Source organism: Plecotus auritus (assembly GCF_963455305.1).
Source record: "Plecotus auritus genome assembly, chromosome: 13".
In the NCBI taxonomy this organism is placed as follows: Eukaryota; Metazoa; Chordata; class Mammalia; order Chiroptera; family Vespertilionidae; genus Plecotus; species Plecotus auritus.
Window position 1 is genome coordinate 12,622,602 of NC_137779.1, and position 23,264 is coordinate 12,645,865.

Below are 23,264 nucleotides of genomic sequence, written 5' to 3' on the forward strand. Positions count from 1 at the left end.
AACAATTTGAAAATGAAAATACAAAACAAATCCAATTACAAAAAGTTTCCCCCCCAAAAAACAACAAAATACTTAGGAAAGGCAGGGTTTGAAACATGGCGGACGACGTGGACCCGCAACAAACTACCAACACTGTAGAAGAGCCCCTGGATCTTATCAGGCTCAGCCTGGATGAGCGAATTTATGTGAAAATGAGAAATGACAGAGAGCTTCGAGGTAGATTACATGCTTATGATCAACATTTAAATATGATATTGGGAGATGTGGAAGAAACTGTGACTACTATAGAAACTGATGAAGAAACATATGAAGAGATGTATAAATCAACAAAACGGAATATTCCCATGCTTTTTGTCCGGGGAGATGGTGTTGTCCTAGTTGCCTCTCCATTGGGAGTTGGTTGAAACAATGAATATATCCTGTGTGGAAATTAGGAGACTTTATATGATTGCATCTTTAAAGGTAGAAGATATTCAAAAGAGAAACCTGTGTAAATTTTGATATTAATAAATGACCAAGGATTCTTCTGCTCCTGAAATGAGTTTATTTGTACATAACTCACAAATTCTTAAGTTAAATGGCATTTTTATTTTTCTTCAACCCTTCCAATAAATGTAATCACTAAAATGCAGCCCTCTTTTTTAGGTGTTAATTTGCTCCATTGTTTTTTCTAGACAATTTCTGATTTTTTTAATTTAAATTAAATTTGATGTTTTCTTTTTTAAAAAAAAAATACTTAGGAAAAAATGTAGCAAAAAAAAAAAAAGACTTGTACACTTGAAAACAACAGTGTATTCCTTATGCTATACTTTACATTGTGACTATTTTGTAATTGCCAATTTGTACTTTGTAGTAGATATATTCACTTCATATAAGGGATATAAACTCATCTTTCAATATTAAGCTCACTGATTTTTTGTATATTAAAAGAAAGGGAGTGGTTGCCAGAAGCTGAAGGAAATGGGTAAAGGGAAATTACTGTTTAACGGGGACAGAGTTGCAGTTTGGGAAGATGAGAAAATTCTGGAGATGAATGGTGGTGATGGCTGCACAATAATGTGAATTTATTTAATGCCATGTAACTGGTATACTTAAAGATGGTTTAAATGATAATTTTTACTATGTATATTTTACCACAGTATAAACAAATAAGGCATACTTCATAAGATGGATATCTTAGGTCACAGATATGAACACTATGCATAAGGAATGGAATTTCACAGTGGGCAACAAAAATCAGGTAGACCAGGGTAATCATCAAGCTTTACCACTATGAGATCTGTATATTGGGCACATTAATTAATACATTATACAAAATTTGCCTACCCTCCCCAAAAAGGCCAGAACAGTGTGGTGGTATTGAAAACCGAATAAGAAGCCTATGTAGTGGTTAATGCACAGGGAGTGGCATTAAGATGAAATCATGGAAGCAAGCAGGAGTTACACAATGCACGGTCTTTTAGATAAAAGAATTTTGTATTTGAGGTGCAACAGGAAGCCACTGGAAGGTTTAGCAGGTTAATAAATAACATGACCTTTAGAAAACCACTCTGGCTTCTGTGTGGAGAACTGACTGAAAAACAACAAAGGAAGCCAGAGCCAAGTTAGAACACAATGGCAGTGTCAGTGTGAGACTCAGGAAACAGAAGTTCACAAATTTGGGTGTGTTTTGGAGACAAAATCAACTCGTCTCAGAGACAGAATAAGAGAAAAGAATCAAGATGACTCCTAAGTTTCTCTCAGCTAGCTAGGTGGTTAGATTTAATAACCGTTAGAATAACTTGTTGAGATGGGAAAGAAAAATTTGAATCACCACTGTTCAATAGAAGCTGGCCTTGCTTATTTCTTCAAAAGGGAAGATGGCTTGAGGATCAAGGTTACACTTTCCCCTGACACTGTTTACCACCACCATCTACTGATGCAAAGTAAAGATAGATGCTTTGGGGGTAATTTCTCTAAGTTTTCAAATAGACTCACTACACTGAAATCCTCTAACTGCCATAAAAATTCTTAAATATTCTTAACTTGAGAGGCTGAAGAGTGTATTACCAGATTAAGCTGGAGAAATGGAAAACATACAAAGTCAAACAGAATCCTGTATAAGTATTTAGGCAATGATATCTGCAACTGCACATAAAACATATATATTTTTAAAAGACAATCTATCTTCTTCCAGTGTTTCCTTCCTGTTACTAGCACCATCACCCTCCAGTCACCTAAACTAGAAATTTGGCCAGTATCTTTGATTCTACATTCTACCCCCATATTCATTCAGTTATCAAAAACTGTTGCTTTGTGTCTAAATCTGAGGCCCACTTTTCAAACTAGACTTAATCATAATTCCATGACAGATCGGGTGTTAATAATTTGGGTTGAGGCTGGTAAAATTTTTTAAAGAGTGCCTCAGAGGATTCTGATGTGCCCTCCTGCATAAGAACTACTATGCATAGGCTCAAAATCTTCCCATTATTCTTTTTTTTTTTTTTTTTAATATTTTCTATTGATTTCAGAAAGGAAAGGAGAGGGTAAGAGAGATAGAAACATCAATGATGTGCCCTGACTGGGAATTGAACTGTGATTTCCTGCTTCATAGGTTGACAACTACAGAGCAACACCTGCCAGAGCTTTCTTTCTTTTTAATTGACTTGAGAGAGAGAGAGAGAGAGAGGGGGAGAGAGAGAAAGAAGGAGAGAGAGAGAGAGAGGAAGGGAGAGAGAGAAACATTGGTCTACAGCTCTCCCCATCCATGCACTCACTGGTTTGGTTGCTCCTTGTATGTGCCCTCACCAAGGATTGAACCCACAACCCTGGCCCATTAAGGATGACGCTCCAACCAGCTGAGCTACCTGACCTACTTTCTGTATTACTTCCAGAATTCCTCTATTTATATTTTTGCTATAAAATCCATTGTGACTCCAGCCGGCGTGGCTCAGTGATAGAGCGTTGATCTATGAACTAGGAGATCATGGCTTGATTCCTGATCAGGGCACATGCCCGGGCTGCAGGAGGCAGTCGATCAATGATTCTCTCTTATCACTGATGTTTCTACCACACTCTCTCCCTCTCCCTTCCTCTCTGAAATCAATAAAATTAAATATTATATATATATAAATCCAGTGACACATGGTAAAATCTGAGTAAGGTCTGCAGATTAAATAATAGTATTTTATCAATTTCCAGACTTCGACACTTTTACTAGACTCATATTAGAGAATGCCCTTGATTTTATAAAATACACACTCAAGCCCTGGCCAGTGTGGCTCAGTTGGTTGAGGGTCGTCCCCAGCACCAAGAGGTCACATGCATAGGTCTGGTGCGGGTAAGTGTGGGAGGCAACTGATCAATGTTTCTCTTGCACATTGCACATCAGTGTTTCTGTCCCCCACTCCCTCTCTCAAAATTAATTTTAAAAAATTAAAAAATAATAAACACTCAAGTATTTAGGAGTAAAGGGGCATTGAGCCTGCAACTTATTCATTTATACACACTGCAAACCTAAGTAATCAACATGTTGGAATACAGGCAACACTATTCTTTTTCTAGAATAAGTATGACAAAAATTGTAGGTAAGAGATTATCTATGACAAGGCAATTTCCTTTTTAGAGGCCAAAACTGTACAGCACAGGGCCAACTGAGATGCAGCTTGTTGAATTATTCATTGAAATGAGTAAGACAGTAAGGACAAAGCACACCTTCCCCACAATCAGTGTAAAAGTGTTATTATGAGACCATTCACAAAAAGAAACCAAGTAACAAGTATTCTGAACTCAGAAGGTTGTGAAAAACCATGATGATTTGAATAACCAATGCAATGACTCTGCAACCAAAAGACTAGCCAGCCGTGGGCAAACTGCGGCCCGTGGGCCGCATCCGGCCCGTTCGGCTGTTCTATCCGGCCCGCGGAGCCGAAAGAGCGGAGGGTTCTCTTGCTCTCCCCTCCGCTCCTTTACTTTGAATTTATATTAGTTCACACAAACACTCCATCCATGCTTTTGTTCCGGCCCTCCGGCCCAGTTTAAGAACCCATTGTGGCCCTCGAGTCAAAAAGTTTGCCCACCCCTGGACTAGACTATTCTGACTGGTTCCAGGGACATTCTCGGTTGTCTGACAACATGGCGCTGATCTAGAGCAGCAGTTGCCAACCGGTGGTCCGTGGACCACTGGTGGTCCGTGAGGTCTAAAAGGTTGGCGATCGCTGATCTAGAGCAATGAGGAAACAGACTCTTTTGAGGTCTGTGGAGAGCTCTGGCCTTGCAGTGGACTCACAGCCCAGGCTAAGAACACTGGCTCAGTGAAATGGAAAAGTATTTTTAATCAGAACTTTTAGAGCCAACTATCAACTTGCAGGTATGACAACTTTTATGCCAAGAAACAAAAAACTACGTAGCCATTAACTAGAATGCTAACAAACTGCACCACTAATTGTCAAGTCAAAATTAAGTTCATTATCTCACTAGCACCAGTGAGCTACAATGTATCAAAAGTAATAAGCACAAATAATTCAAACACCTTGCTTGAAAATATCAATTCCATGAAGGGCGGTGCCAAAACACTTCAAAATTTTACAGAAAACCTTTTTGTTTGGATGGCACTAAAACCAATACATATGATCATAATTTTTAAAACACTTAACTAGGAGCCTTGAGGAAAAGAATGCATTCAGATATACAATCTAGAATAAAAACAAAAATAACTCACCAGCAATTTCTACAATATCACCAGGAACTATGTCTTTAGCTTTAATCCGTTGTACACTCTTTCTGTCCTGCCTATACACTTTACCCATTTCAGGCTCATATTCCTTAAGGGCTTCAATTGCATTTTCTGCATTTCTTTCCTGTAAAAGAGAAAACAAGATAAAAGTAGTAAACACATGCCTACCACTGCAAATATTTCTAACCCAGAGAATCAAATTTTATAGAGTTCTAAACTTAAAATACACAAGAGAAGTACATTAATGACAGTTGTAGTAAACAATTCACATTTAAGGTGACAAATGCTAGGCCCTTATGAGTTTGTATTAAAGATGAGCCTAGTGGGCATGGCTCAGCGATTGAGAGTCACCCTATGAACCAGGAAGTCACGGTTTGATTCCCCATCAGTGGGGTTGCGGGCTCGAATCCCAGAGTGGGGCGGGCAGAAGGTAGCAGATCAATGATTTTCTCATCAATGATGTTTTATCTCTCACTCCCTGTCCTTTCCTCTCTGAAATCAATAAAAATATATTTTTTAAAAAGATGAAAAAATAAGCCCCTAAAGGTAAAGGGAATAAAATCATAATGTAGAAAATGATTCTGCTGTCCCTAAACACAGCTGAGACACAGACCTCACGTCCAGCCACACACACCTATACCATTTAAATCAATCCTGTCTCACATGAAAGGTGATGATCTGGGGTTTGACTGCCTAGGTTCAATCCAGACTTTTCCACTTAATAGCTACAAGCATGTCAAACTCGCAGCCATGCCTGTATGGCCTTTTATTTCAACAAGCATGTGGCCCGCCGGCCGGGAGTTTGACAAGTTTGAGCTAAACGATGTGGGTAATTTACACAACAGTTTTACTGCCTTCAAAGCCAGAACACATAAAGTGCCTACTTTAAGGGTTGTGTGGATGTACAAGCTATATGTAGAATGCTTAGACTGATTTGGCACATAGTAAATTCCACAGGTGATAAATTAATAAAATTGTTATGTCTCACAAATTCTAAGAAATCTTTCTCCAGTAGTAAAAGCCAATAGATGGTTGGGATTTCATTATAGCACTGCCAATTGCATACCATATTTACCATAATATTACTTATGAACATATTAAGACTTAGTCACAGTTTTTCTTCCCTAATTTCTTTTTTTCTTTTTTTAAAAATATTTTTTATTGATTTTTTTACAGAGAGGAAGGGAGAAGGATAGAGTCAGAAACATTGATGAGAGAGAAACATCAATCAGCTGCCTCCTGCACACCCCCTACTGGGGATGTGTCCAAAACCAAGGTACATGACCTTGACTGGAATCGAACCTGGGACCCTTCAGTCCGCAGACCGACACTCTATCCATTGAGCCAAACCGGTTGGGCTTTCTTTCCTAATTTCAAGATGAAAGATGTAGAATCAAAATGAGTCGTGTGTGTATGTGTATGTGGGGAAGCTACAGGAAAGTTCCTTTAAGGGGCAACCAAAAAAAAAAAAAAAAAAGAGAGAGAAAGAGAGAAAACCTTGTACAAGTGCCAAATTTGTCTTCTCTCCTTTTGGAGAATAACTCAAAGTTAAGGAGCAAGCTGATAAAGTGCATGCCCAGTTGAGGCTGTTCGATGGACAAAGGAGAGGATTCTTTTCTTTTCTCTCACATTTCGGTCCTCCAACTTCAAGTTCTTCAATTTAACCTTTACTTGGATAGAATTTATGCTGAATTCGATGCGATCTTATTTTTTTACCTTATGTAAGAATTATGTTCTATTGTGAAAATCCTTAAACCTAAGAATTTAGATGACACAACACTGAAAGCTAATGTGTGTTTTACTTTTTGATGTATGCATCTCTGAAAAAGTACAGAAGCACTATATATAACTGGAGGCCTGATGCACGAAATGCGTGCAAGGGGCTCGGCCCTTGCAGCCCCAGCTGCCTTGTGGCCTTTTGGCCCCTCCCCCCACCCACTGGTCATTCAGAAAGCTCCTTCCGTAAGGTCGCTCATTCTGCCTTCTGGTCTAATTAGCATATTAGCTCTTTATTATATAGGACTAGAGGCCCAGTGCATGAAATTCATACACGGGGCGGGGGAGGGGGGTGTGTGTCCCTCAGCCCAGCCTGCAGCCTCTCCAATCTGGGACCCCCTCGGGGGAGGTCCGACTGCCCTCCCCTACTGGCCTGGTCACCCCTAACTGCCCTCCCCTGCAGGCCTGGTCACCCCCAACTGCCCTCCCCTGTAGGCCTGGTTGCCCCCAACTGCCCTCCCCTGCCGGCCAGGTCGCCCACAACTGCCCTCCCCTGCCGGCCATCTTGTAGTGACCATCTTGTGACCACATGGGGACGGCCATCTTGTGTGAGGGTGTGATGGTCAATTTGCATATCACCTCTTTATTATATAGGATTTTATCTGTAATTATAATTTTCCTTACTTCCAGAAGGTAAGAGCCCTCAAGTATTGCCTATACCAGTGGTCGGCAAACTCATTAGTCAACAGAGTGGCAAACTGCTCACGAGCCGCAGTTTGCCGACCACTGGCCTATACCATTCTATACACTATGCAAATGGGATTAAGATGTAAGAATGTTATCCTTTTTTTAAACTGCTGTAAAATTTTACTTAGGAGTTCGTATCAGCGTGGGCCCAGATTCAAATTTCAGATACTCTATGTACTACCTATATGGTCTTTAATAAGTCACTTAATCACTATGAGCTTCAGTGGTACATTTGTCAAATGGGAGTATTATCTGCCTTCCAAGATCACCGTAAGGATGAAAGGGAATGTACATAGAGTATCTACCACATAACTGGAATAAATTAATTAAAAAATACATACTACTAGCTTAAGAAAGATAATCTAATGCTGTGTATTGTTTCTTTTGCCTAAATTATTCACAAGAGGATCATTTGTGCTTAAATATAAAAAATGTTTTGGGGGGGATCAAAGTAAGGAATATAGTACAATTAAAATTTTCTAAGTAGGCCATCTTTCTGTATGAGCCCAACACATAAAGATCATCGTGTTTATTAACACAAATCAGAAGTTTACCCTTTTTATACTTCAAACAATAAAAAAAATAAATAAATAAAAAAGGGAAAAAGTATTAACAAGAAAAAAAAAAGTTTATCCTTTTTTTGTTGCTGTGATTTTTAGAGAGTGGAAGGGAGAGAGGGAGACAGACTGAAACATCAGTGAGAGAAACACATCAATTTGGTTGCCTCCGGCACACACCCAGGGCTGGGGATCGAGCCTGCAACCGAGGTACATGCCCTTGGCCAGAATCGAACCTGGGACCCTTCAGTCTGCGGGCCTTGCTCTATCCACTGAGCCAAACCAGCTAGGGCAGAAGTTTACACTTTAATAACAGATGCACTATTTTATTTAGTCCTCAAAAGGATGACTATATTAATCAAAAACCTAAAAGAGCAATACTTAAATTTGAAGTATTAGCTTCAGAGTCTTAAAAAATATATATATTAACAATCAAACAGATCAACAAACAGTCCTAGAAAAGTTAAAGTCCTCAAACTATATATGTGCAGAAGAACAATTATGCGAGTTGGGAGGGTACAGGGGGGAGGTGGGAGAAAGAAATCCCATTTTGTTTCTGAAATAAAATTAGCTTCCATTCTGTGGATAAGAAAGGCTCAGGTGACAGGCTGAAAACAGCCAGGAATATGCTCTGCAAGAAAAACAATTTAAGATTTAAACAATTTGCCGAAACCGGTTTGGCTCAGTAGATAGAGCGTCGGCCTGCGGACTGAGGGGTCCCGGGTTCGATTTCGGTGAAGGGCATGTACCTTGGTTGCGGGCACATCCCCAGTGGGGAGTGTGCAGGAGGCAGCTGATCGATGTTTCTCTCTCATCAATATTTCTAGCTCTCTATCCCTCTCCCTTCCTCTATGTAAAAAATCAATAAAATATTTAAAAAAAAAAAAAAAGAAGAAGATTTAAACAATTTTGCCCTAGCCAGTCTAGCTCAGTGGATAGAGTGTCGGCTTGCGGACTGAAGGGTCCCAGGTTCAATTCCAGCCAAGGGCATGTACCTCAGTTGCAAGCTCAATCCCAAGTTTTCCACAGAAAGCAGCTAGGAAATACAAAGACTAATACTGGTTCTTAAATTTTCTGGTTTTTGCCCTAACCAGTTTCGCTCAATGGATAGAGTGTTGGCCTGTGCACTGAAGGGTCCCAGGTTCAATTCCGGTCAAGGGCATGTACCTTGGTTGTGGGCACATCCCCAGCAGGGGGTGTGCAGGAGGCAGCTGATAGATGTTTCTCTCTGTCCCTCTCCCTTCCTCTGTAAGTAGCTTCTCTTATCCATTGTTCATAACTCCATGCTATCATGAAGGACGAACAATTCATGTAAGCATGAGCAAAGTATATATTTGTGAGAGATCTAAAATTTTGCCATTAAATAAACTAATGAACAAACGAAAACACATGTAGACATTGCAGAGGTATTTTTAGTCAACAGGAAAAAACGGATAACAGAAAGATTAACAGAGTTTAAGTCACAGAAATTGCTAAAACTTAGTAGTGCAGGATTTTGTGCTTACCTGCCAGACACCCACAATGGCATTGGCTACTAATATAAGTAAAATTACAAAGGGTTCTACAAAGGCTGTAATTGTTTCTTCACCTTCTTCAAACCAAGCCAAAACCTGAAAGAGAAATCACATGTGATGTGTTAGAATTGTAATGTGTTTTTAGGCTTAGTGCCACTTTATAACAAAAGTGGCTGGCAATAAAGGAATTACAACACACAAAATCTCTTTTCTTTTCATCCCTAGAAACCAATAGTGGTGAAATGTAATGACATAAAAGACGGCTTAAGTCTTGTTTGAAATAATTCTTGAGAATCGAAAGCACACAACTTCTTAACAGTACCCTTAAGAGCTAATTTATTTTTTCATGTAATAATTGTTTTAAAATCCAAATAAAACACTTAGGGAAATAAGCCCATTTATTTTATATGTATACTAGAGGCCTAGTGCATGAAATTCGTAAACTGATGGGGGGTGGGGGGATCTCCTCAGCCTGGCCTGCGCTCTCTCGCAGTCCAGGACCCCTCACTCCTTATCGCCTGCCTGCTTGCTGCTCCTTAGTGCTGCTGTGGAGGCGGGAGAGGCTCCCGCCACTGCCGCTGCACTCGCCAGCCATGAGCCCGGCTTCTGGCTGAACGGCGCTCCCCCTGTGGGAGCGCACTGACCACCAGAGGGCAGCTCCTGCATTGAGCATCTGGCCCCTGGTGGTCAGTGCGCATCATAGTGACCGGGTGTTCTGGTCTTTCCACTGTAATGGTCGCTTAGGCTTTTATTATATAGACTAGAGGCCCAGTGCACTGGTAGGGTCCCTAGTGGCTGCTGGCTGCTGGCCAGGGTCTCCCTCCCTTCCCCTGGCCGGCCCTGACCCTGATCGAACTCCCGGACGAACTCCCAGTCAAGGAGACAAATTGCATATTACGCTTTTATTATATAGGATAATCAGAAAGAAAACTTACACTCTTCATTTTGTTAAAGGCAAACGACAACTTTGAATTTGGGTAGTATTCATCTATCCTATCTAATAAAAGAGTAATATGCAAATTAACCATCACTCCACTACACCCACAAGCCATGCCCACCAGCCAATCAGGAGCAAGTATGCAAATTAACCCAACCAAGATGGCTGCAGCCACAGAGCGAGCAGGAGGCTTGGGTTTCCCTGGCAATCGAGGAAGCCAAGCTTTCTGCACACCCTGGCCAGCCCAGGCCTCCACTCAAGGCTACAAAGTTTCAATTATAGAAGATAAATAAACCCCAACAAAAATGGCAGCAGCCACGGAGCTGGAGAGAACAAGAGGCTTGAGTTGCCCCCCTGCGATGGAGGAAGCCAAGCTTCTGCAGCCCTGGCCTGCCTTGGCTACAAAGTTTCAATTATAGAAGATAAATCCCCCCAAAAATGGCTGTGGCCACGGAGCAAGCAGGAGGCTTGGTTCTGCTCAAGGCTACAAAGTTTCAATTATAAAAGATAAATAAATCCCAGATACCAGGGCCTCCGCTTGGGTCGCCGGGGGGGGGGGGGGGGGGGGGGGAGGCGTGGCCGGCCTGCAAACCACCACAGGCCCTCGCCCAGGCCACCCCACGGAAACTCCCACCCTGATCCAGGACACCCTTGAGGGCAAACCAGTCGGCCCCTCCCATGCACCAGGCCTCTATCCTACCTAATAAAAGAGTAATATGCAAATTGACCATCACTCCAACACACAAGATGACTGCCCCCATGTGGTCAAAGATGGCCACCACAAGATGGCCAGCAGGGGAGGGCAGTTGAGAGGGACAAGGCCTGCAAGGGAGGGCAGTTGTGGGCGATCAGGCCAGCAGGGAAGGGCAGTTGGGAGGGACCAGGCCTGCAAGGGAGGGCAGTTGGGGGCGATCAAGCCTGCAGGGGAGGGCAGTTAGGGGTGACCAGGCCGGCAGAGGAGGGAAGTTGGGGGCGACCGGGCCTGCAGGGAAGGGCAGCTGAAGGGACCCAGGCCTGCAGGGGAGGGCAGTTAGGGGCAAACAGGCTGGCAGGGGAGCAGTTAGGCATCAATCAGGCTGGCAGGGGAGTGATTAAGGGGTGATCAGGCTGGTAGACAGAAGCAGTTGGGGGCAATCAGGCAGAGGCAGGCAAGCAGTTGGGAGCCAGCAGTCCTGGATTGTGAGAGGGATGTCCGACTGCCCGTTTAGGCCCGATCCTACAGGGATTGGGCCTAAACGGGCAGTCGGACATCCCTCGAGGGGTCCTAGATTGGAGAGGGTGCAGGCTGGGCTGAGGGACACCCCCCGCACGAATTTCATGCACCGGGCTTCTAGTATATATAAAAGGCTAAGTGACCGACTGACCATCCATCCGACTAGTACAGTGGTTGGCAAACTCATTAGTCAACAGAGCCAAATATCAACAGTACAATGATTGAAATTTCTTTTGAGAGCTGAAAACTGACTTCTACACATGGGCCACAAAGTTTCTACTGCACTGTATGTGCACGCCGGCACATGGTATTTTGTGGAAGAGCCACACTCAAGGGGCCAAAGAGCCGCATGTGGCTCGCGAGTCGCAGTTTGCAGACCACTGGACTAGTACATATGACATGCACTGGCAATTTAAATAAATGTTGACTCGCACACATCTATTATAGAAAAAGGGCGAATAGCGGTATTAAAATATTTTGTATTTTAATTTTATAATACTATATTATATATATACTAGTTTGACATGTAATTTTTTGCAGTAACGTAATTACTGCACAAATCTTTCTTCTAATTAATTTCCTTTCAATGTGCACAAATCCATGCACCAGGGCCACTAGTATCAAATAATACCCTTGGCATAAATTCATAATAAAAATAACTTGATCACTGACTCAAATTTTTTCCCACTGGTATTACTGAAGGTTATCACAGAATTATTGCAAGGCTGTCCCATAATCCTATCTAATAAAAGAGGAATATGCAAATTGACTGTCACTCCAACTCACAAGATGGCTGCCCCCCCTGTGATCAAAGATAGCCCTGCATGTGGACACAAGATGGCCGCCACAAGATGGCCAGCAGGGGAGGGCAGTAGGGGGCAATCAGGCCTGCAGGGGAGGGCAGTTAGGGGCAACCAAGCCTGCAGGGGAAGACAGTTGGGAGGAACCAGACCTGCAGAAGAGGGCAGTTGGGGGGTGGGGGGATTAGGTCTGCAGGGGAGGGCAGTTGGGGAAGACCAGGCCTGCAGGGGAAGGCAGTTGGGGAAGACCAGGCCTGCAGAGGAGGGCAGTTGGGGAAACCAGGCCTGCAGGGGAGGGCAGTTGGGGGGAACCAGGCCTGCAGGGGAGGGCAGTTGGGAGAACCAGGCCTGCAGGAGAGGGCAGTTGGGGGGGTACCAAGCCTGCAGGGGAGGGCAGTTGGAGGCGATCCAGCTGGCAGGGGAGCAGTTAGGGGTCAATCAGGCTGGCAGGGGAGTGGTTAGGGGATGATCAGGCTGGCAGGTATAAGTGGTTAGGGGCAATCAGGCAGGCAGGCAGGAGAGTGGTTGGGAGCCAGCAGTCCTGGGTTGTGAGAGGGTCCCATATTGGAGAGGGTGCAGGCTGGGCTGAGGGACACCCCCCTCCCATGCACAAATTTCGTGCACTGGGCCTCTAGTCAGGAATATATTTTGAAGGTTATCCTCCATATGACATCTGGTAAGCAGCACAGCATTTCAGGAATGACATAAGTCTAAAAATATTACAACTGGACACAGAACACTGCCCCAAGAAAAATTAGAAGAGAATTAATTTCTTGCTAACACAACCATAACTTTATTAAGGTCTAAAAGCTACAAGAGAGCCATGGTATACTTCATAGTTGAGCAACACTAGGTGATTAAGAGAATCCACCACAATGAATACTATTAAAATTTTTGGCCAGTTGGTATGGCTCAGTGTTGATCATCAACCTATGAACCAGGTGGTCACAGTTCGATTCCCAATCAGGGCATATGTGGGCTCGATCCCTAGTAGGGAGCATGCAGGAGGCAGCTGATCAGTGATTCTCTCTCACCACTGATATTTCTATCTCTCTCTCCCTCTCTGAAATTAATAAAAATAATTTTTAAAAATAAAAATATTAAAATTTTAACAAGATATTTCTGTGAAAAATTGCCAATCCAGGAAAGATGTTAAACATATCTAATGATTCAATCTGTTAGCTAAGGTTTACCTATGTTTTTTAAAACTGCCAAAATGTTCCCATATTTCACAAAAGCTTTTCTTTAAAAGGTTTAGTAAATAATAAAAGCACCATTTTTGATACTTGTAATACTGTCAGATATCATTTAGGGCAATAATAAAGCCATTGGACTATGTACTTAGTGGAATACTATAAAGTAAGCTTTTATACAAATAGCTAACAATCAGAAAGATGACTAAGGCAAGAGCCAACATGAATTTTGCCAAGTAAAAGAGGGTAACGACGAATTAACAAGAAATACCAATTTGGGCAGGAAAAAAACAGTAGAAACCAGGACCAGGTAGATGTCAGTCACAACTGACAGCTCATGAACCCGGGCAGGAAGAAAACCAGAATAATTATAAATGTTGCTGTAAGCTTTCAACAGGACATTCCTGGTGTTAAAGCCAGGCCTAATGCCAAAGTGAAATCTTCTCTAGGAAGTTGTAAATTTTGATAGATGCAAGATCACAGCTGCTTTAATACTAGCCTTCCAAACATTTGCCAAGGACAGTATATGAGAAATAAGAAACTTAATTAGCTCTTGCGGGAGAAAAACTGTTCAACTTGAGGAGTAACTAGGACCTTTCCAAAAGGTCAGTGAAGCATTAGCAAGTGTAAGATAAGCTTCACACCTTGTTAAAGCGGATATGAATTTCTCTCTTGGCAGCTAGGCCTAGAGGAACAAACTTAGAGCAATATCCCATAACAGCTGGAGAAAGGAAAAGACTAAGGCGAGCAGTGATAGATCAGAGCAAACCTCCACTTTTCAAGAAATGTATAGTTTCTATGCACAAGTGTTATTCATCAATAATATAATAATCCTAACCTGAACAGTGAAGTAGTCTTTCCTTCCACCATATCACTTTAAATGTTTATGTGTAAGAAACACAGGCATTTACAGTTATTTAAAAGTCCTGCAGATATACTAATTACTGCTCGATAAGAAACTAGTGGGCAAATATATCTTAGGGTAGAAGGATGGTGCTTATATTAAAAACTTACAACCAACAATTTCCTGAGTACTTTGAAAAATGCCTATTTTAAAACCACAAATAACCCAAAGAATTAAATGCTACAGTCCAAAATGAAAATGAGCTGTATTTATTTTTTTAAAAAATATATATATATTGTATTGATTTTTTACAGAGAGGAGGGAAGAGGGAAAGTTAGAAACATCGATGAGAGAGAAACATCGATCAGCTGCCTCCTGCACACTCCCTACTGGGGATGTACCTGCAACCAAGGTACATGCCCTTGACCGGAATCGAACCTGGGACCTTTCAGTCTGCAGGCCGATGCTCTATCCATTGAGCCAAACCAGTTCAGGCTGAACTGTATTTCATTAACTGGTAAGAATCAATACAGTCTATCATGTTCAAATCACATTGTGCAATCCTTCATGGTTTTGTTCTATGAAAAGAAAACCTCTCTTGTGTAAGTGGTGCTGACAAATAAAAGACTCCATAAGATGAGGAAGAAGGTAGAGAAAAGGAGAAATTGGATGAGTGACACATTACTGCAATGCAAGATGCTTCATTAGCATAATAGTACAGCCAGTTCATTATGATTTTCTAGAAGTTATAAAAAATATATTTATATAGGAGGGAGGGGAAAATGTTTAGGGAAATTATTAAGAATAGATTGGCCTGGCTGATGGGGCTCAGTGGGTAAGCCTTGACCTAAGAACCAGGAGGTCACAGTTCTATTCCCAGTCAGGGCACATGCCTGGGTTGCAGGCTCAATCCTCAGTAGGGGGTGTGCAGGAGGCAGCCGATCAATGATGCTCTCTCACTGAAGTGTCTATCTCTCTCTCCTTCTCCCTTCCTCTCTGAAATCAATAAATTTTTAAAGATCCCTATCTGGCTTGGCTCAGTGGAAAGAGAGTCGGCCTGTGGACTGAAGGGTCCTGGGTTCGATTCTGGTCAAGGGCACACATGCCAGGGTTGCGGGCTTGAACCCCAGTAGGAGGTGTTCAAGAGGCAGATCAATTATCTCTCAACACTGATATTTCTATCTCTCACCTCTCCTTTTCTCTCTGAAATCAATAAAAAATATATTTAAAAAAAAGAGAGAGAGAGAGAATAGGTTGAACATAAAAAATTATCTGTTTGTATTGTCTTTTGTTCCCTGTTGTATCCCCAGGGGCCTAAAATTTCTCTTATACACAGTTGATGCTCACTATGTATTTATTAAATAGATGCACAAATGAATAAAACAAAACTTCATACAATCTCTGAAGTATACTACTAAGACTCGTAAGCGGCAGTGTATGAACTTAAACATTAAGAGCAAAAAGATAACCAACTTCAGCAGCATCAAAGAAAAGTGGAAGAAAAGTATAATTTTAGGCATAAAGAGTTTCTTGTTCCCTTTGCTTTGCACTGTTTAAATACAGAAACATTACACGTCTTCTGGGGCTTACATTATCCAGCAAGTTCAATTTCAAACTTGCTAATCCTATTCAAAGTAACCACTTGCTAATGAACATTCAGCTGCAATGTAAACTGCTTAACTAGGGTAAGATGGTATCTTCTAATTGCTATCTGTAAGACTGATGTTTGTATAGCACAATAACCTCTCAGAGAAGAACCAAATGATTCTCTCTCATCGTTGATGTTTCTCTCTCTCTCTCCCTCTCCCTTCCTCTCTGAAATCAATAAAAAAAGTAAAACACTGTTCAAATCTTCTTGAAGACTTAAACGCTAGAGATTTTTTTTTAATTCCTAAGGAAAATCCCTTTAATGTACTTCAGAACACATTTGCTGTGTGAATAGTTACCAAATCTACCTAAATTACAGAAAGTCCTATGTTTAATAAAAATCAATTTTAAGATTAAAAAAAGTATAAATTAGATTACATTCTCTTTCAATGCCGACACAAACCTTGTGAGAACACTCAATGTTTTCAGATTTGAGACTATAATCTTCAAAACAGCAAAAACTACTCATACATATTCACCTTTCAAAACATATTTGAAAGAAGGTTTTAAATATATTAGTTAAACCAGTCAGTAAATTGCTCATTTTACCTTTTTAAAAATAAGAAATTAGCCGAAACCGGTTTGGCTCAGTGGATAGAGCGTCGGCCTGCGGACTGAAGGGTCCCAGGTTCGATTCCGGTCAAGGGCATGTACCTTGGTTGCGGGCACATCCCCAGTAGGGGGCGTGCAGGAGGCAGCTGATCGATGTTTCTCTCTCATCGATGTTTCTAGCTCTCTATCCCTCTCCCTTCCTCTCTGTGAAATATCAATAAAATATATTTAAAAAAAAAATAAGAAATTAAAAGAAAACAACAACCCACACTGGGTATTGAGCCCGCAACCCAGGCATGTGCCCTAACTGGGAATTAAACTGTGATCTCCGGGTTCATAGATCAATGCTCAACCACAGAGCCATGCCAGCTAGGCTCAAACACTTTTTAAATATAGTTTGGAGAAAACCAAAGTATAAGGATCTCACATATTTTGAAAATGCTACCAACACTAACTCATCCAAATACTATTAGTTAAAGCAAATGCAATAATCTAGGCTCGAAAGGGAATTAAGAATCCCTTTAGCCCAGCTAGCATGGCACAGTGTTTGAGTGCCGACCTATGAACCAGGAGGCTACAGTTCAATTCCCAGTCAGGGGACATGCCCAGGTTGCAGGCTAGATCCCCAATGTGGGGTGTGCAGGAGGGAGCCAATCAATGATTCTCTCTCATCAATGATGTTTCTACCTCTCTCTCCCTGAAAAAAAAAAAAAAAAAAAAGAACCCCTTTAAAGGGTCCAGTAGGATGAAAAGACAATTATTGAAATGTAAGTGAAAAGTTGAGAAGTGCCTTGGCCTAAGAAAGTTCTATTAGCATTTTAGGGTTGATCTAAGTAGCTGAGGTGGGGAAATGGAGGTGGAAGGTAGTAAAACTTATGCAAATTGTGTTACCATAGAGGACTTTATGATTCAGACAGATGAGAAATATATGGCCCTCATGCTCACCTCCTTCAGGTATTTCTCAAACATCACCTTCTTAGAGGCCTCTCCTGACCACCCTACTTGAAAATTATACACCCCTCCCCATATTTCCTTATTCTACTGCCCCCACCACTTAATTTTTCTTCACAGCACTATCACCGTCCAAGAGATTCATGAATACATAAATCAGTAACAGCAAACCAACATTCCTCTCTCTCCAATAAAAAAAAAAATAATCATTTTTAATTATAGAATTTCTGAAGTTATTTCATATGCAATGGAGGATATATCACTCACTTCTTCCACTCTAAGTGACCTTTAAAATAAACTATTTTGATGAATTAGAAGCTGATTAAACTATCTCTTCAGGTTACAAGTGTAAAACATTAATACAGTTTCCTACTTTGCCACAGCAAAATATTAACTATGGTTAACAGTTTACTACCTAGTTTGATATTTGAATAAATCACTAACACCTAATATTTCTTTTTAACTTGAGTAGAACCTGATTATCATATATATAGAACTACCTATTCCTTTCTCCAAAAGAACACAAATATTCTTCCAGTTTTTCCCATTAAATAGAAATAAACTGACAACCACTAAGCTCTTTTGAGTAATAAATGTGAAATGAAAAGATCAAGTTCGATATAGCAGTAGTGCCAACTGCACCTGAAGAAAATCGACAAACAGGTTTTATATCTGCAATTTCTTAATCAAAGCAAGTAACAGTCCTTTCTAAACACATTACTTTCTGTGTAGCAACCCATAAAACAAAAATGTAACATAGTCCATTTCCTGAGCAATAACTCCAAGTAGTTACCCAAAAGTAACTCAAATCTCAATTTCAAAACACAACCCTACAAGCTACAAAAACCCAACATCCTACATTACAACAAAGTTAAAGCATTTATTTAAAACCCCATTTGAAAATGCCTAGAAACTATAAACTACTTATTTCAAAGCAAACATCACACACATTAATTAAAAATGTTAATAGTCACTCAAATTGGCCAATCAAGAGATCCTATACAACCCAAATAGTCAATAGCTTGCTTATTGGAAATAATGCCACTGATGTTATAACAGTGCTTTAAGTTATATACACAGAATAACTCCACAGAAGTTTATTTCTCTGGCTTGTTAACTTCTAAGAGGTCCCTGATGACCTCACTGAACCCTAGTATTTTAACTAACAAAGCTGAGACTATCTCAGAATTATGTAGCCAGCCAACTTAAATATAAATATTACACTAGCCCAAATATGTAATTTTTTGCCCCATGACAATATATTAAAACTAGTTAAACAAGTCTATTCTTTTATCGTCATTGGTTAAAGCAGCAGCCAATTGGAGGAGGGGGGTTCCAGGGGTTCAATTAAGAATGGGCATGTAACAGATATGGATGATTAACTCAGGATGTTGAATGGTTTGATAAATCACTCTTAATTTCATTTAGTGAAAACCACTGAGAAGAGATCTGATTAATGGCTACACATCACTTGGTTAATGTGGCATGATATATTATTATTAAAGTCTCAATGGCAGAATTTGTGCACAGAATTACTCCAAAAAAAAAAAAAATCAGCCCAGCCGCCATGGCTCGGTGGTTGAGCGTGGACCTATGAACCAGGTCACGGATGTGGGCTTGATCCCCAATGGGGGACATGCAGAAGGCAGCCAATCAATGATTCTCTCTCATTGATGTTTTTGTTTCTTCCTCTCCCTTCCTCTCTGAAATCAATAAAAATTTATTTTAGAAAAAAGTTCACCTCTTTCCAATTTCCCCCCTTCATCTAAATTAATGCCCACTATTTTCTTTATTTAGTTCTCAAAATAGCCTGCTATGGTATGGTTGTCATAAAGACTAAGGTAGATCTCTGGGGCTCGCATACATACAAACATACAAACAAAAATGAAATCCTGAAGCTGTGTCAATTTTTCAAAGACTGGGTGAATTTCACTTCCCAACATAGTTTTTATAAGAACAAAATAAGTTAAGGGCAAAAAGCATCTCATGCTGTTAGGATTAGGAACATCTGTGTCCTATTCATGACCATTTTTAGAAAAACTATCAAGAAGTCCACTGTTCAATAAAAAAAGCAATAAAAAATTAATACTGAACAGGAAAAACATTAATAAACTAGAAATATCCTCACCAACCCCCATCACCTTTCTTCTGCTGTAGTCCTTTGCATTTCACCAGTTTCTTAGCAACCATACAGGACTCAAGCACATGCAGAACAAGAAAAAACACTATGGTTCTTTTTTTTTTCTTTTAAAATCTAGAACCAACTGTACTGAACACTGTTCTCTTAACCTAGGAGTCACTCAAGACAAAGGTCCAATTTAGATAAATATGCCACCCTAAAGGTCAGTGACCAAATTTGGTCAACAGTGGTGCCATCACTGCCGTCATCATTCTTGTCACTGTCAGTAACAACTGTCACCTTGCCATTACCAGGACGGGAGAGCAACTGGTATATTCCTTTTGTAAGTTCTATTTACAGACTATAAAGAGCCCAACATCATTTCAGTATGACCTTACACAATGGAAGAGCCCCAAACACAAAGGCCTTCCAATAAAGAACTTTTTGATATTAAAAGCTGAGAAGTCACAAGAACATATGAGACCCTGCCACATTCGAGAATAATTTCTAACTGCACTGTAAATGTCAGGCATCTATTTTCTGTTTACAAATGGCTTCGTATGTTTTGCTTGTAATTTAAAAATACCGAGGGTTAAAAAAAATTCATGAAGATACTGCTTAAACCTCCAAATATAATGTTCTCACCCAACAGACATCATTTATTTCCCGTTTTTTCATTTATGGAATATTCTCAACATTTTGGAGAGAAAACAAATTGCTTTATACTTACAAAAGATATACATGCTGCCAGCAATAAAATTCTAACTAGTAAGTCTTCAAACTGCTCAATCACAAGTTCCAGCAAGGTTTTTCCTGTTAGAAACAAACATCACATTTGTTGTAAATGTCATCTTAACATCAGCACACAAAGGAGGGGGGGAGAACATTTTAAGGTTACTTACCTTCTTCAGCCGGTAACTCTGTAGAATGCAGAAATTCGCCAACGTTTCAAGAGGGGGGGAAAAAAGGAAACAGCAAACAAAACATTTTAGCCTTGTCTTTTTAAAAGAAATTGCTCAAAATGATCACTTTTTGAAAGATGTACCTAGATATATGTCCCTTCAACCATTTTCCATGGAAACCATAGTAAAATATGCAATACTTGGCTGTAACCAATGGCCTTAGGTCTACCCCACAGCGTAAAATCTCATCCCCACCTAAACAGGAATCCTGAGACAAGGAGTCATTTCAGCTATGTCATCACTTCTGCCAGATGTGTAACTCTGGGCAGCACAAGAACGGTCAGGGGCATTCTCAACTACAGCGACGCCTCATAAACCGGCTGGAGCGGTAACATGTCTCGCAGGGCTCAACCAGCTGCAGGAGACTCGTCCTTCCCTCCGCCGGGCCGGCTGCTGCTGGTGACAAGCTGTGGGTCGGGCTGCGTGCGGGAAGGTCAAGGGCTCGAGCCGCGAGGAGGTCGAAGGAGGCACAGACTCGACCCCCGCGCCCCCCACCTGCAGCCCTTCTCCCGCGTGCCGGCGCGCGGGCTCGAGCCGCCGCCTGCACCCTCGGCGGGCGCGGAGCCGAGACCCACGAGGTGGGGCCCGGTCAGCCATTTTCCCTGGCGTTCGGGCCCGCGCCCGGCCGCGCGGGGCCCGTGCAGCCCCGGCCACCTACCGTTGGAGCCCCATCTCTCCTTGAGCTTCTTGACCTGCTCCAGGCTCAGCCCCGTGCTCTCGTTGACACCGAAGTGAGCCAGCACCTCCTCCACTGTCTTTGTGTGCGCGTTCTCCATTGCTGCGGGAGCCCGGCCGGCCTTGCCTCCTGTCCCCGCGGCCTCCTCGCCTCCGCCTCGCACTCGGACCGCGGCCTCGTGCCACCCCGGGCGCCCAGGCGCGGACTGGCGTTTCTCCCTCCTCCTCCTCCTCCTCCGGCCGCTTCCGCCTCGCGGGGCGCTGAATCACCCCGCACCCCTCCCGCAGGCGACCGCCCCTTCGGCTGCCCGGCCTCGCCTGCGCCCGCGTCGGGCTCAGCTGGGCGGCGGGGGCCTTGCGGCCCTCCCTCTCCTCCTCAGAAGAGAGGGCCTCCCTCGCCCTCAACCGCCCGCCCGGAGCGCAGGCCGCGGCCCCGGAGCCCCCTCCCCGCTCTCTTCAGGTGATTCGAGACCCCGCCCGGACCGGAGGAGGGGGCGCCTGGCCGACCCCTGAGAGCGGAACGGACTGAGGGCAGAGAGCCGATGGGGTGGTGCGCAGCGCGCTCGCCCGGTTTCCTCAGCTCCGCACCCCCGACAGCGGCGGAGGAAACTGCGGCGGAGGAGAAGGAGGTGGCGTCGGGGACGGCTCCGCGGCGGCTGCTCTAATAGCATTTATCCGCCGCTGCCTCCCCTCTCGCCGCCGCCGCGGCATGTGGACGCCGCTCATTGGCCGAGAGGGCCCAGCGCGGCGCGGGCGGCACGGTCCCGCCCCTCCCCCCGGCTCCCTCCCTCCAGCGCGACTCGCGCCCACGCCGCCACGCAAGCCCCGCCCCCAGGAACCCGGATCCAGGCCGCCGCGCGCGGCGCCCGCACTGTGCGCCCTTTAGCCAGCGGGCGGGCTCTGGTCTCCTCCGGCTGTCGCTCGATCTCCATCCACCCAAAGAGCTAGATCCCAGGACGATGGGGGGTTCACCGTGGTCTCCCTACACTCGCTTCCCCGAGGGAGCTGCTTGCCCTTCAGGGTCGGCCTCGTGCCGGGTGGTGGCCGGGGAACCCGGGAACTCGGTCCGCGTCCGAAGCGCGCCCGGGTTGGTGTCCTTGGCTCGTCCCCTCGCCCTTCACCTCCAGGGCTGCACTATGCACCCTGATGTCTCCCTCGGAGCCCTGCCTCAGGAGCCAAGGGGAGGAATTCCGCAGTGCACTTCCCTCGCGGCCCAAATCTCTCATCTGTCGCCTCGGGAACACCGCATCCCAGGTCCCCAGCCGAGGGCTCCACCGCTCGCAAAGAGCTCTTCCCCAGCGGGTTCTGTGCCCTGACTGAGGGAATCCCAAGGGGGCGGGGGCGGGTGGAGGTTTTATTTTATTTTTTAATAGCCCACGTGGCCTTCGATGCACGTCTGCATAGAAGACAAAGGTTATGCTACTGTTAGCTGCTAAATAACAGCGAGATTTGTACTATAGGCGCATCACTTGGTCATTTAAAACAAGGCAGTTCTCTAGACTCCCACTTTCTCCAATAGGCGAAAAGGGGACTTTACTTCAAAGCCTATTCTTAAGCCCCTGAAATCTCCTAACCTAGGTAACAGCAAGATAAAGGGAATTTTGCAACAGAAAAAATTAGACAACTTTACAGGGACCTTTGCAGTTGAATTCATGAACACAGGATGAACTTGTTGGCATCACAAAGAACAGCTTTCTTAAGGGAGTGTGTCGAAGAATGAGGCGTTTAGTCCACTTTTGTGTCTGGCAATAGTGTTTCATCCACAGGAGCAAAAATCACCTCAGTTGTCTCAGATGGCTGGGCCTCAGGGCTTAAGATAAATGCCTTCAGCAGATGCAAATCATAGTGCATTACCCAGCTGAAAAAATCAGGCACGTCATTTCATTTAATTATTTCCAAGGAGTGGAGGAGGCTGGCATGCAGTTTTGATTGATACTTGGACAAGGACCAACAGAACCCTACATGAAACAAAAGTCTAGCGTAGGGCAATGCACTAAGAGAAGCGCGGTGGAAACTGGTTGTCACTGGATTGTAGCCTCCCTCCAGGAGGGACAGTGACTGCATGGTGGGGGTGTGGTAATGGAGGGCTGGTGGTTCTTTTCCCTTCAAGATCAGGTCTACCT

At 43.1% G+C, this 23,264-nt stretch overlaps 2 protein-coding genes across 6 annotated transcripts in view; one reads left to right on the forward strand and one right to left on the reverse strand.

The window, feature by feature from the left end:
• The window catches only part of ATP2A2 (ATPase sarcoplasmic/endoplasmic reticulum Ca2+ transporting 2), a 57,579-nt gene extending 36,191 nt beyond the window's left edge, over nucleotides 1–21,388 (reverse strand). For 2 of the 5 annotated variants that reach the window (XM_080650616.1, XM_080650615.1), the window contains exons 1-5: nucleotides 21,125–21,388; nucleotides 20,407–20,424; nucleotides 20,235–20,317; nucleotides 9,240–9,344; nucleotides 4,700–4,838 (exon numbers count right to left, since the gene is read on the reverse strand). In XM_080650616.1, the coding sequence (XP_080506742.1) occupies nucleotides 4,700–4,838; nucleotides 9,240–9,344; nucleotides 20,235–20,317; nucleotides 20,407–20,424; nucleotides 21,125–21,242 (463 nt within the window). In that variant the 5' untranslated portion in view covers nucleotides 21,243–21,388. Of the gene's footprint in view, nucleotides 1–4,699; nucleotides 4,839–9,239; nucleotides 9,345–20,234; nucleotides 20,318–20,406; nucleotides 20,425–20,661; nucleotides 21,015–21,120 lie in introns of those variants that run through there. The other 3 variants (XM_080650618.1, XM_080650617.1, XM_080650619.1) reach the window with 3 other exon arrangements.
• LOC308238321 (U6 snRNA-associated Sm-like protein LSm3) lies at nucleotides 34–480 on the forward strand. Its single transcript, XM_080650046.1, has one exon. The coding sequence runs from the start codon at nucleotides 96–98 to the stop codon at nucleotides 402–404; it is 309 nt and encodes a 102-aa protein (XP_080506172.1). The 5' UTR covers nucleotides 34–95; the 3' UTR covers nucleotides 405–480.
• Nucleotides 21,389–23,264: the final 1,876 nt, after the last annotated feature.

Coding starts and splice junctions, on each gene's coding strand:
- LOC308238321 (XM_080650046.1), top strand. CDS start 96: ATGGCGGACGACGTGGACCCGCAACAAACTACCAACACTGTAGAAGAG.